This window comes from Mustelus asterias, chromosome 22 (genome assembly GCF_964213995.1).
Source record: "Mustelus asterias chromosome 22, sMusAst1.hap1.1, whole genome shotgun sequence".
Lineage (NCBI taxonomy): Eukaryota > Metazoa > Chordata > Chondrichthyes > Carcharhiniformes > Triakidae > Mustelus > Mustelus asterias.
In genome coordinates, this window is record NC_135822.1 from 4,073,945 (window position 1) to 4,088,538 (window position 14,594).

General features: G+C 41.8%; 1 protein-coding gene across 9 annotated transcripts in view; it reads right to left on the reverse strand.

Moving 5' to 3' along the window:
• LOC144509816 (tumor necrosis factor receptor superfamily member 5-like) overlaps positions 1 to 14,594 on the reverse strand; it is a 125,887-nt gene that overhangs the window by 51,383 nt on the left and 59,910 nt on the right. For 5 of the 9 annotated variants that reach the window (XM_078238662.1, XM_078238664.1, XM_078238665.1 and 2 more), the window contains 3 exons: positions 5,660 to 5,766; positions 4,459 to 4,481; positions 1,917 to 2,019 (listed from right to left, as the gene is read on the reverse strand). In XM_078238662.1, the coding sequence (XP_078094788.1) occupies positions 1,917 to 2,019; positions 4,459 to 4,467 (112 nt within the window). In that variant the 5' untranslated portion in view covers positions 4,468 to 4,481; positions 5,660 to 5,766. Of the gene's footprint in view, positions 1 to 1,916; positions 2,020 to 4,458; positions 4,482 to 5,659; positions 5,767 to 10,876; positions 10,899 to 14,594 lie in introns of those variants that run through there. The other 4 variants (XM_078238660.1, XM_078238659.1, XM_078238658.1 and 1 more) reach the window with 2 other exon arrangements.

Here is a 14,594-nt window from a genome sequence, read left to right on the forward strand (position 1 = left end):
TGACCTCTTCTCCCTCGTCAGTGCCTTCTGAGCACGTGCCTGGAAAGTACAGAATATCGCGTTTTTCTTTAATCTCTTCCACCAAGAGCTCCAGCGCAGCATCTGAAAACCTTTGTCCATGCTCACTCCAGCTGCTAGCCATTATTGATTCCTTCACAGCACAATATTTAGAATGATCTCAGCATCACCAGCAGGCACAATGTCCTTCCCCTTTAACAGATGCAGTCACCTTCCAAACACACAACCACTTCCATCTAGAAGGACAAGGGCAGCGGATACATGGGAACATCACTTGAAGTATTATTGCCTTTCTTTCGCAGTCGCTGGGTCAAAATCCTGGAATTCCCTCCCTAATGCCATTGTGGGCAGCTCACCACCACCTTCTCAAGGGCAACTCGGATGGGCAATGAGTGCTGGCCAGCCAGCAAAGCTCATGTCCCACAAATTAATTTTAAAAAGTCAAGATGCCAATGCTATTGATCCACCTGTTGGTGTGTGTATCCAGTGAACGGAGTGGGGAGTGTTGACTGCTCACAGAAACCATTGGAAGGCACAGGCACAGGTTTGACGTTTTGCCTGCCTTCCAAATATAGGTGTGGTTTAATTGTGTATCACAGTCCCTGTGCTGTTTTCCAGGGGTTATCCAATTTAACCCTGTGTGTGTTTCAGTAAGGGTTCAATTTGATTGGTTGAAGAGCCTTGTTTTTTTTATCCTACTCACACATGCCCTGTGGAAGACATGCTGTGCTGGATCAGATGTCTGATTAGAGAAACTCTCTGCTCAAAGGACTGCAAAAACTATGTGGCAGCTGTCAGTGAGGTGAACGGCTCCTTGGAAAACATGGAGCAGTCACCATGCTAACAAGAGCATTGAAATGTGAAACCTCAGAATTTTCTGCAGGCTGGTTTTATTTATGATTTAAATAAGTAAAGCTGAAAATGAATATTTCAAAGTTTGTTCTGATTACATTAAAACCAATTTTACAAATACTAAAGTTTAGTTTATTTATTAGTGTCACAATTAGGTTTACATTAACACGGCAATGAAGTTATTCTGAAAATCCTCTAGTTGCCACACTCCGGTGCCTGTTTGGGTACACTGAGGGAGAATTTAGCATAGCCACTGCACCTAACCAGCACATCTTTTCGGACTGTGGGAGGAAACCGGAGCACCTGGAGGAAACCCACGCAGACACGGGGAGAATGTGCAGACTCCACACAGACAATGACCCAAGCCGGGAATCAAACCCAGGTCCCTGGCGCTGTGAGACAGCAGTGTTAACCACTGTGCCACCGTGCATACTAGGTAGGTGTCATTGGAAAACATAATCAAAAATATAACTGTTATTGAAAGCTTTCAATATTGAAACAATTAGTGATGTGAATACTTCTGAGAAACTGAAATGATTTACAGAAAAATTAAACAAAGATCTTAATTAAGAGAAGAGGAAGCAGGAGCCACGTGTCTCACACAATAAAGCAACTGGCATTGATAAGGGAACATTTATTCATGATGCATTTTATATGAATCAAAACTATGGGCAGCACGGTGACACTGCCACCGGGTTCAATTCCAGCCTTGGGTGACTATCTGTGTGGAGTCTGCACGTTCTCCCCGTGTCTGCGTGGGTTTCCTCCGGGTGCTCTGGTTTCCTCCCACAGTCCAAAAATGTACAGCTTAGGTGGATTCGCTAAATTGACCCTTAATGTCAGGGGGACTAGCAGGGTAAATACGTGTGGCTACAGAGATAGGGCCTGGGTGGGATTGTTATCGGTGCAGGTTCAATGGGTGAATGGCCTCCTTCTGCACTGCAGGGATTCTATTCAATGATTCATAACATTCGCACTTTGAAAAGTTAAAGAAAATGATGGTGTTTGTGTGGAGAGGATCGTTTAAAATAGGGGCCATCACTTACCTGGTGAACACATCGAGCAGCACTCTCCATCATTCAAATACTCGGCTGGGCCACAACAGACTATGAGTTGTAGGTTAAGAACCAATAAGGCGATTAAACGAATCTGTAATGAGGAGTGAATTGACATGCACTTACATTGTTAGATTTTACTTCTTGTCCATTTACCTCTTCAACAAAATCATACTATTTAAACACTTTTAATGTAATAACATGTCTCAAAGCGCATTACAGCAGCTTTATAAAACACAATATGACACCGGGTTACAGGAGATAATAGGGCATGTAGTGGGGGTTTCTCTGTCAGTGGCCTGATTCTCTTAAAAACGTAATTAACTCGCAAAGGCAAGAAGTCTCAATTCAAGACACAACTAAAAATTTAAACATAAAAGACACAATTAAAATTGAATAAGAGATGATTTTAATGTTAAGTATCTATATATATGTTAAATAATATATATTAAGATATTGAATTTAATTCAAATATATTTGTTCGCCTCAGTCAAAATGCGAACATTGCAGAGACTATAGAAGTTCAAGAGTTCAACGGCAAAAGCCATTTAGTCAGCAGAAGCACAATGAAGTTTCAAACTCAGGACAAATGCTGAAACACTTAATGTCAAAGTGAAAGGCCCTATTGCCTGGGCATAAGAATGTATCTGTCTGAAGGGCCCTGGACCGATACAGTCAATTGTCTTGGCAAAGTGTCACTGGGAAAGGCATTCGGATGATAGAGAGACAGCAACAAGGAAGTTAATCATGCCATGGGGTGGATATCCGGTTTTTGGGTTAGCAAATGAAAGATCATCAAGTCAAGCTGTGTTTGACTCTGAGATGGTGACCTGGACACCTAAAAACTTGAAGCTCTTGACCCTTTCTACTTCGTTCCCGTTGATGTAGACAGGGGCATGTTCTCCTTTACGCTTCCTGAAGTCGATGACAATCTTCTTCGCATTGTTGACATTGAGGGAGAGATTATTGTTGTCGCACCAGTTCATCAGATTTTCTATCTCACTCCTGTACTCTGTCTCATCATTGTTTGAGGTCCGACCCACTACAGTGGTCAGCAAACTTGAAAATCGAATTGGAGGGGAATTTGGCCACACAGTCATAGGTGTAAAAGGAGTATAGTAGGGGGATTTGTTGGTGAGACACTCACATCCAAGTCAGAAAGCTCTAGCACAAGTATCAAGACTACCTCAGTGCAGCATTCCCTAATCACTGTTGGAGATGTCAGGTGGAATTTTCAGTTTTGGAGATGGAAATGTGATAGCGATCGGAAAATTGGTGTGCTTCCCACTGAGCATCGGGGCAGGTTTTTGCACTCAATCTTCTGCTCTTCAGCTCACTAATTTTGCAGCAGTGAGGAGCTTGTCAAATCTCATGGTGGATGGGCAGTGATTCATCTTCCCTGCTGTTCCCTCTGACCCACCACTGTGCATTTTGATAGCCCTGATATCCTCACATTCTCTTCGATGTTGATGTCCCCATGCCATTTGTTGATCTGACCCATCTCTTCCTGAGCCCTCTTGCACCCTCACTTTCAGAGACCCACCCCATGAGGCCATACAATACCCTCAATGACTCCGCATTTACCAACCTCCCAAATCCAAAAGCCTCCAATCAATGTTACTGTGCTCGTTGACTCTCATGACTATGACATCAAGGACTAAATGCCCTGTGCACCATTCTGTTCAGCGACCATTCCCTGCACAACATTCTATGCACTAATTTGGAGGGGAGATGTGATTCTGGCTTGCCTTTTAATGAGCATTCATGAGATGCAATTGAGGATCCAATCATAGATCAGCAGCAAAGCCTTTAGCCCGCCATCAAAATCAGGAGAACAAAATTCCAAGCTGACTTTTGAAATTACTCCAAATTTTGTTACCACAATGCTTGCCACTGGTGGGAGTAGAACATTCTGCCCATTATCTTATGAACATACAAACAAGGAGTCGGCCATTCAGCCCCTTGAGTCTGCTCTGCCTTTAATAAGATCATGGCTACAAGGCAGAAGTCAGAGGTAAGTTGCTTGGATGAGTGTGGCTCCAACAACACTCAAGAGGCTTGACACCATCCAGGACAAAGCAGCCCACTTGTTTGGTACCCCATCCACCCCACTTCAACACTCCCTCCAACAGAGCAGCAGTAGTATGTTTCATCTATAACAGTCACTGCACCAACTCACCAAGGTCCCTTCAACAACACCTTCCAAACCCACAACCTCTACTATTTAGAAGAACAAGAGCAGCAGATGCATGGGAACACCACCACCTCCAAGACATGCGCCATCCTGACTTGGAATTATATTGCCATTCTTTCATTGCTGCTGGGTCAATGTTCTAGAACTCACTTTCTATCAGCACTGTAGGTGCACCTACACCTACAGTTTAAGAAGGCAGCGCACCACCACATTCTCCAGGGCAATTATGGATGGGCAATAAAAATGCTGACCTAGTCAACAACAGGCATATTCCATGAAAGAAAAACAATACTATATAATTGGCAATGCAATGGGTCTTGGAATACAATGGATTCTTACCTGTTTCATTATTCTTCTAGTTCCTGATAATATAAAAATAATGTAAATAAATTTCTGAAAGGAATTTGCAGAATTTAACATTTTTACTTTTACTGATAATAGCTTTATATTTACACGGAAAATAAAATCAAAATTTGAATGGTAGGATATGGAAACACTAATTGGGGTTTACTTCAGGCCTGCTAGCTCCCTGGTGGGAATCACGTTGGCTCAGAGAATCTGGCACTAGCAGAAAAATAGGTTTTGTGCCCATTATGATGCACCCAGCCTGCCACACTGGCCCTGATCAGGTTCCCACGCTTATTATTCAAAGGCTCAATGAGCAGAATGACCTACTCCTGCTCCCATTTCTTATGATCTGACTTTGAGTCCACTGCATTCCTTTTCCACATCAACAAAAAACTCTATTCATCATCCGAATCTATCCATTATTTTCCTCACCATTCCTCCCCGCACAATGTTGACTGTTCATCTATCCAGGTTCCAGGCAGGATAACGCCCTTCCAATGTATAATAACTCATGGTACTTGGGTCGCTCTATAGCTATGTAAATGTAAGTTGTTTCTAATATTATTTAACACTGAAGAGTTATACGGACTCAAACCATGAAATCAGTTCCTTTCTCCACCCCAGTGAACTCCCTTCAGTGAATTTTAAAAGGATCTCCCTGGCATCAGTGTCAAATTCACTTCTCACTATTCTACACATACCCCATTCAAATCTTCTCCTTACCAGACGCTTTTCACTCTGTTGAGCTGCAGTTATTCCATTTCAGATCATCTTTGCAATTAATTTCTCTACCTCTCAAAGTATGAATATCTTTTGCAGTAATTAGAATTGAACACAGTATTACAAATGGAATCTGACCAATCCATTTCAAAGCAATAGCTTAAGATGTGGACATTTAAACTTTGATTCTAATTTCCAGACTCTGCCACAACTGACGGCTGGGCTGCCCTGAAATCGCCTGCTGAATTGGCCAAAGTTACACAATACAAATTGTTGCTTAATGATCTCACAAGAGTAACAATGACAAGTGCACCTCTTCATGTCTCTCAATGACACCCCTTCCTCTCTCCCCTTCTGCTACCACTCTCAACTATCAACTCCTCTCCATCATATCCTTCAATTGTCATTAAGACATACTGAAACAGCTCTGCTTGTGCCTATATACGTATGTATGCAAGATAAGTATACTCACAAGTCACAAGAAGTTTTTTCTCTAAGCGTAAAGTAGCAATACTTTACAAAATATTATAATGTTATATATAATCTTATCCAGCTCCTCAATTAAAAGAAATCCAGCATCTGAAATAGAGGAAAAAAATACATCAGACCTTAATCCTGATGATATGAATGTACAAAAATGTTAGCCTAGAAAAGAGCAACTAGGTAATTAAACTGTCCCATGCAGTTCTGGTACTTTATGTACTAAGGTCAAGAAACTCCTTACCTTGTAGATGCCATGTCGCTTCTCAGGACATTGAAAAACCAAAAAACCCCAATGACCATTCGGGTGAAAAATATTCTTTGATCCCTCCAAGAGCCCAATAGAATCTTTAACAAAAGACTATTTATCAACCCTTCTTAATTACATAATACTAAATCAAAAATAGCTTGATCCCTGGTTGGCTCCATAACATATTGCTCTAAGAAACAATCTCATACACTTTATGAAATCTCCCTCGAAGCTACCTTTATCAATTTGATTGATCCAGTCAATATGCATGTTAAAATCATCCATGATTACTGTTGCATCCTTTTCACAAGCCCTTATTATTTCTTGGTTTATATTACGTGCCACTTTGGAAGTATTGCTCGGGGGTCTGTAAATTACTCTTACCAAGATGTTTTTTATTTCCACCCATGATTGAACATGTTGCTCTTATTGCCAATGCTATTTCTTAATATAGCCTCGATGTCATCTGTAACTGAAAAAGCAACTGCACCTCCTGTCTCATCCTGTCTATCCTTCCGGAATGTCCTCAGCCCCTAACGGAACTGCTTATGCACCTATCACTGTGTGGCCGATTTCCCTCCAATTCTATTTTCAAGTTTGCTGATGACACCACCATAGTGGGTCAGATCTCAAACAATGATGAGCCGGAGTACAGGAAAGAGATAGAGAATCTGGTGCGATGACAATAATGTCTTCCTCAATGTCAATGAAACGAAGGAGATAGTTATCGACTTCAGGAAGCGTAGTGGAGGACATGCCCCTGTCTACATCAATGGGGATGAAGTAGAAATAGTCAAGAGCTTCAAGTTTTTAGGTGTCCAGATCATCAACCTGTCCTGGCCCCCCATGTCAACACTATAGTTAAGAAAGCCCACCAATGCCTCTACTTTCACAGAAGACTAAGGAAATTTGGCATGTTCGGTATGACTCTCGCCATCCTTTACAGATGCACCATAGAAAGCATCCTTTCTGGTTGCATCACAGCTTGGTATGGCTCCTGCTCTGTCCAAGACCGCAAGAAACTAGAAAGGGTTGTGAACGAGGCCCAGTCCAGCACTCAAACCAGCCTCCCATCCACTGACATTATCTACAATTCCCACATCCTTGGAAAAGCAGCCAGCATAATCAAAGACCCCACCCACTCCAAACATTCTCTCTTCCACCTTCTTCCGTCTGGAAAAGGATACAAAAAGTCTAAGGACACGTACCAACCAACTCAATAACAGCTTTTTCCCTGCTGCCATCAGACTTTTGAATGTACCTACCTCGCATTAAGTTGATCTTTCTCTTCAGCCTAGCTATGACTGTAACACCACATTCTGCACCCTCTTTTCCTTCTCTATGTATGCTACGTTTTGTCTGTACAGCGCGCAAGAAATACTTTTCACTGTATACCAATACATGTGACAATGATAAATCAAATCAAACACCCCAATAAACTGGAGCAATCACTCTTCTGCCTGCCCAGCATGTGGGCTGCTGGTTGTAGACAATTGGTACTGTGATCAGAGTTGAAATATAAAACAGCCCCCTCACAAGAAACGTGACACAAATACTTTTGTTAAAGGCACAGTGTCTTCTGACCTCCCCTCTTAAAAAATGAACCATCAATATTCAAAGATAGCTGAATTTTTCAAAACCTCTGGGTTTACACTATAAGTATTCCATTATATACACACACACGTTATTAAATCTAAGCATCCAAACATAAGCATCCATTATATACACACACACGTTATTAAATCTAAGCATCTTTCTCTGCATGGAGGTCAGTGACCAGTGGAGTGCCCCAGGGATCTGTTCTGGGACCCTTGCTGTTTGTCATTTTCATAAATGACCTGGATGAGGAAGTGGAGGGATGGGTTGGTAAGTTTGCTGACGACACCAAGGTAGATGGTGTTGTGGATAGTTTGGAGGGATGTCAGAAGTTGCAGCGAGACATAGATAGAATGCAAGACTGGGCGGAGAAGTGGCAGATGGACTTCAACCCGGATAAGTGTGTGGTGATCCATTTTGGCAGATCCAATGGGATGAAGCAGCAGTATAATATGAAGGGTACCATTCTTAGCAGTGTAGAGGATCAGAAGGACCTTGGGGTCCGGGTCCATAGGACTCTTAAATCGGCCTCGCAGGTGGAGGATGCGGTCAAGAAGGCGTACGGCGTACTGGCCTTCATTAATCGAGGGATTGAGTTTAGGAGTCGGGAGATAATGCTGCAGCTTTATAGGACCCTGGTTAGACCCCACTTGGAGTACTGCGCGCAGTTCTGGTCACCTCATTACAGGAAAGATGTTGAAGCCATTGAAAGGGTGCAGAGGAGATTTACAAGGATGTTGCCTGGATTGGGGGGCATGCCTTATGAGGATAGGTTGAGGGAGCTTGGTCTCTTCTCCCTGGAGAGACGAAGGATGAGAGGTGACCTGATAGAGGTTTACAAGATGTTGAGAGGTCTGGATAGGGTAGACTCTCAGAGGCTATTTCCAAGGGCTGAAATGGTTGCTACGAGAGGACACAGGTTTAAGGTGCTGGGGGGTAGGTACAGAGGAGATGTCAGGGGTAAGTTTTTCACTCAGAGGGTGGTGGGTGAGTGGAATCGGCTGACGTCGGTGGTGGTGGAGGCAAACTCGTTGGGGTCTTTTAAGAGACTTCTGGATGAGTACATGGGATTTAATGGGATTGAGGGCTATAGATAGGCCTAGAGGTGGGGATGTGATCGGCGCAACTTGTGGGCCGAAGGGCCTGTTTGTGCTGTGGCTTTCTATGTTCTATGTTCTATAATAGTAGTACAGTCCAGTCCTTCTCTTCCGATATTGAATATTCCTTTTTCTTTCATTAAAATCGTGATAAAGCATCAGTAATCACATTCTCTTCCTTCTTTTCTCAACACGCTGCTATTGTTCAGCTGCTTCCGATTTCCTTTCAGAAACCTCCTTCAGTCTTTGAACCTACTTTGATTCCAAATCCAAGCTTAATTTTGTCGTCATGAATGTAAAGTAGTTCTGGTATTGTCCTCAGAGCTCGGCAGAATCAGAAGGATAAAACTTTACACTGGATGCAAACTAGCACAAACCACTTTTGAATTTGATTTCTAATTTCCTTTGCTGGGTCCAAACAGTTCGTTTCATTTTCAGAGTCTCAAAACATCAAAATGAAGTAATCTTTTTCCAGAAGGTTGAACTGCTCACTTGAACTTGTCAAAGAGAACCTGTCACTTTTCTCGCTTTTTCAACTTCACATATGTATGATCAAGGCCATTCAGTAAGGTTACTTTATCTCTCTCTCCTTTCTTGTTAAATGGCCTTAGTTCCCTGTCAGGCAGTCCCCCAACTCCACCTTCTGTTGTGAAATGATACGCTCAAAATTATTTTCAGCATCTCCATTGTATATCTTTCTGTTCCAAGGTAGTTCATTAATTCCTTTGCTTGTTCTGAATCCTCAATCATTTCCTGCATATTCTTTGGCAAGATCTGTTATAATTATGGTTTTAGTGATCATTGTGGCAGTTGTGCTGCTGCAAAAACCATCATAATTGACTTTATCATCAGCTATGAACAGTATTGTTTCTCTTGGCATCCACGTCTGTGCAAGCTGTAACGATTCAGTATTCCAGCAGTTCATTTTGAAAGATTGTACAGTTTCATCAAACATGCTTACTTCACGTTGTTGTCCGTTTCCTTTGTTTGGAGGAGTAAAATACTTCTGCTCCTCAATCTCTGATTTGAGATCACACATGACTGCTGATTCATCTGCAGTTTTCTTCTCAAGAATGATGAGCTGTTGTTGACAGTCCTGCAGTTTATACTTAAGTAATTTCAATAACTCAGGAATAAGTTCCAAATCAGTCAAATTTTCTTGCATCTGTCTCTGCACTGCTCACTTTCCTTATTCACATCATTGTCCAGTAACTGGTACTCCTTTTCTAGCTTCATCAGTTTTACATTGCATTCATTTATCTCCATTTGTGTCTTCATTTATCTCAAAGCGGTAACTATCCACCAGCCCTTCATAGTGTTTGACCAGAGGCTTTCAACTGCTGCATTTCAGATTGAGCAAACATCAGCTTCTCTTTCTGAGACTGTGTCAACTTGAATGGATGAAGTCTATATGAATATTGCTCAATTGGAACACCATTTTCTACATCTATATCAGGCATAATTACTTTAGTACTTCCCAGTTCATTCCCACATATATCTCCATATGCTTGTAATAACCCTTTCAGGTCATTTTGATTTTCTGCTGGAAGGTAACTCAATAATTTATTCCAATTTCTGATAGCTTCTTCATTATCCAATCAAATTTCAGGAATATCAGAATCAACAGAATTTGTTTCTTCATTCTGAGTTCTAACAACGGACAAATCTTTCTTCTGCTTTCCTTCCCGATAAAAATAGCATTTGAGCATATTCACATGACACACTGAGCTTTCCTTCTATCTGGTGTTCTTATCAAATAATTCACTTCACTCAATTCCCTTTTGATTTGATAAGGCCCACTAAACCTTGCTTTTAAAGGTTCACTTACTACTGGTAATAGTAACACTTTATCGCCACTAGCAAAACTATAAATTTTTGATTTCTTAACCATTTCTTGTTTCATCACATGCTGTGCCACTTTTAAATGCTGTCTAGCCAACTCGCTCATTCTAGTTAATCTCACCATAAAGTTTGACACATGGTCCAAAAATGTAATCTCAAAATGCTGACTCACCAATTTCTCCTTAATCAATTTAAGTCGTACTCTGACCTCATGACCAAAAATCAATCCAAATGGACTGATTTGGTTGATTCATTCGGTGCATCCTTCCAGCAAAGAGTATAGATGGAATTCCTTTATCCCAATCCTCTGGATAATCTTGACTATCGGCCCTCAACATGATCTTTAAAGTTTGATGCCACTGTTCTAATACTCCCTGTGATTCTGTATTGTATGCAGTTGATTTTAAATTGTTTTACTCCTTACCTGAATAACTGACGTAAAATTTGATCCTTGATCTGATTGTATTTCTGTGGGCAGTGCGTATCTAGTAAAAAATTGCTGTAATATTACGTAATGAATGGCCTCCAGAAATCCAGTAGACACAGTCGTAAAGTGCAGAAAAAGCCCTTTGGCTCATGAAGTTTGCACCGACAATATCTACCACTAAAGATGCGCTAATCTCATTTTCCTGCACTTGTCCCATATGTTTGAATATTCTGACATTTCAAATGCTCATCCAAATATTTTTTAAAGGTTGTAAGGTTTCTGGCCTCCACTACCTTCCCAGACAGTGCATTCCAGATTCCCACTATCTTCTGAGTGAAAAGGTTTTTTCTCAAATCCCTTCTGAATCCCCTGACCCTTACCCTAAAACTATGCCCCCTCAACCAAAGGGAACAGCTGCTCCCTACTCACCCTATCCGTACCCCTCATATTCATACACACCTCAATCATGTCCCCCCTCAGCATTCTCTGCTCTAAAGAAAATAATCCAAGTCAATCTAGTCTCTCCTTAATAGGTCAAATGCTCCATCCCAGGCAACATCCTGGTGAATCTCCTCTGCACCCCCTCTAGTGCTATCACATCTTTCCTACAGTGAGGTTACCAGAACGGCACACTGTACTCAAGCGGTGGCCTAACCAATGCTCTGTTCAACTCCAACATTACCTCCTTGCTCTTATACTCCAAACCATGACTGATGAAAGCAAGTGTTCCATATGCCTTTTTAATTATCCTATTCACGTGCTCTGCTGACTTCAGGGATCTGTGAATAACCCAAGATCCCTCTGTTCCTCTAAGCTTCGCAGTGTCCTGCCATCCATTAAATACCCCGTTGTCTTGTTTCTTCTTGAAGTGCATCACCTCACACTTATCAGGGTTAAATACTGTCCACCACTGCTCTGTCCATCTGATCAACCCATCTGTATCTTCCTGTAACCTACAATCATCTCCTACACTGTTAAGCACCCTACCAATCTTGGTGTTGTCTGCAAACTTGCTGATCATTCCCCTCAGATTTTCATTTATGTATAAAACAAAGTGAACCTTGTGGTACACCGGTGGACACTGGCCTTTGGTCATTCGAACAGCTTTCTACCACTCCCCTTTGAGTACTATTACTAAACCAGTTTTTGATCCATCTCACCAAGTTTCTATGACTATCCAGCAGCTCAAACTTTGTCTCGTGCACAGGAACAATCCAGAATTGTTGTTAAATGCCAATACTTCAACTCACTGGAATGATCTTTGTCATCTTTCAAATTTATAAGCACAGTGATCACATATTTATTGGTTTAAACCTTCACTGAAAAAGTGAGGATAGAGGTTGGGATAAATTTATTTATGCAATCGGTTTTTGGAGCAGAAAAAGCTTTGCCACAGCAAATGGTTGAGGCTTCGATCATTTAAGGAAACATTGGCAAAAGGCTTGAAGCAGAGGGAGATAGAATATGGAGAGAGAAAGCAGGATAGTTAACTTAGTTTTGGATTGTTCTCAAAAGGCCGAATGACTGCTGTAAGCTTCTAACATTCTAAATGATTTTCTTTCTTTGGGAGGTCTTTCCGTTTGAGATTTTTTTTCCTCTGATGAAATGCTTTGCTATGACTACTACTTAACTAATAAAAAGCAAAACTAATAAAAGCAAGCAAAGCTGATTGATGCACAACTTTGGTGTTTTCATCGAATGGAGTCAATTGAGGTCAGTTGAAAACAATAAATGGTCAAGTGACATGGAAACCTGGCCCTTAGCTAATAAAAATAAGCAGTGTTGAGTAAGATGCAGACTATTTGCACGTTAATATTGAGTGATGAGCTTTTCTGCGCTTGGCCAACTGCAAGTGAGCTTGAGGCCCACTTTCTCTGTTTGTCCATCGAAGTGAATGAATAAGTGGCGCAAGCCCTGAAGTCCAATTAGTGGAAGCAAGTGAGATCAACTGATAGGCAACTTGAACTGCAAAGTTGAATGCTATGAGGCCTGAAGTTTAGTAAATGTAAGGACTCAGATTTACATGACATGCAGCCCACGGCTTATCTAATGCAAAAAAACAGTTGGGGACAGGTGGTACTCAGTGTGTCCTGTACATAAGGAGCAGGACAAATTCAACTTGCCAAATTACTGCCCTAACAGTCTATTCTCAATCATCAACAAAGTGATGGAAGGGGTCATCAATAGTGCTATCAAGGGGCATTTATTTAGCAATAACATGCTCACTAACAATCAGTTTGATTCCACCAGGGCCACTCAGTTCCTGACCTCAATATAGCCTTCATCCAAACATGGAAAATCCAAAGAGCTTCTACAGGTATGTTAGGAGCAAAAGGATAGTGAGGGATAAAGTTGGTCCTCTGGAAGACCAGAGTGGTAGACTGTGTATGGAACCAAAAGAGATGGTGGAGATACTAAATGGTTTTATTGCATCCGTATTTACTGACGAAACGGGCATGGAGTCTACGGAAATAGGGCAAACAGGTAGGGAGGTCATGGAACCTTTACAGATTAAAGGGGAGGAGGTGCTTGCTGTCTTGAGGCAAATCAGAGTGGATAAATCCCCAGGACCGGACAGGGTATTCCCACGGACCTTGAGGGAAGCTAGTGTTGAACTTGCAGGGGCTCTGGCAGACATATTTAAAATGTCAGTATTCACGGGGGAGGTGCCGGATGACTGGAGGGCGGCTCATGTTGTTCCGTTGTTTAAAAAAGGTTCCAAAAGAAATCCGGGAAATTATAGGCCAGTAAGTTTAACGTCGGTGGTGGGCAAGTTATTGGAAGGTGTGATAAGGGATAGGATCTACAAATATTTGGATAGACAGGGACTTATTAGGGAGAGTCAACATGGCTTTGTGCGTGGTAGGTCATGTTTGATCAATCTATTAAGAGTTTTTCGAGGAGGTTACCAGGAAAGTGGATGAAGGGAAGGCGGTGGATGTTGTCTACCTGGATTTCAGCAAGGTCTTTGATGAGGTCCCTCATGGGAGGTTAGTTAGGAAGGTTCAGTCGCTAGGTATACATGGGGAGGTAGTAAATTGGATTAGACACTGGCTCAATGGAAGAAGCCAGAGAGTGGTTGTGGAGGATTGCTTCTCTGAGTGGAGGCCTGTGACTAGTGGTGTGCCGCAGGGATCGGTGTTGGGTCCATTGTTGTTTGTCATCTATATCAATGATCTGGATGATAATGTGGTAAATTGGATCAGCAAGTTTGCTGATGATACAAAGATTGGAGGTGTAGTGGACAGTGAGGAAGGTTTTCAAAGCTTGCAGAGGGATTTGGACCAACTAGAAAAATGGCAAATGGAATTTAACGCAGACAAGTGTGAGATATTGCACTTTGGAAGGACAAACCAAAGAAGAACGTACAGGGTAAATGGTAGGACTCTGAAGAGTGCAGTTGAACAGAGGGATCTGGGAATACAGGTACAGAATTCCCTAAAAGTGACGTCACAGGTGGATAGGGTCGTAAAGAATGCCTTTGGTACATTGGCCTTTATAAATCGGAGTATCGAGTATAAAAGTTGGAGTGTTATGGTAAGGTTATATAAGGCATTGGTGAGGCCGAATTTAGAGTATTATGTACAGTTTTGGTTACCGAGTTACAGGAAGGATGTAAATAAGGTTGAAAGAGTGCAGAGAAGCTTCACAAGGATGTTGCCGGGACTTAAGAAGCTGAGTTACAGAGAGAGATTGAATAGGTTGGGACTTTATT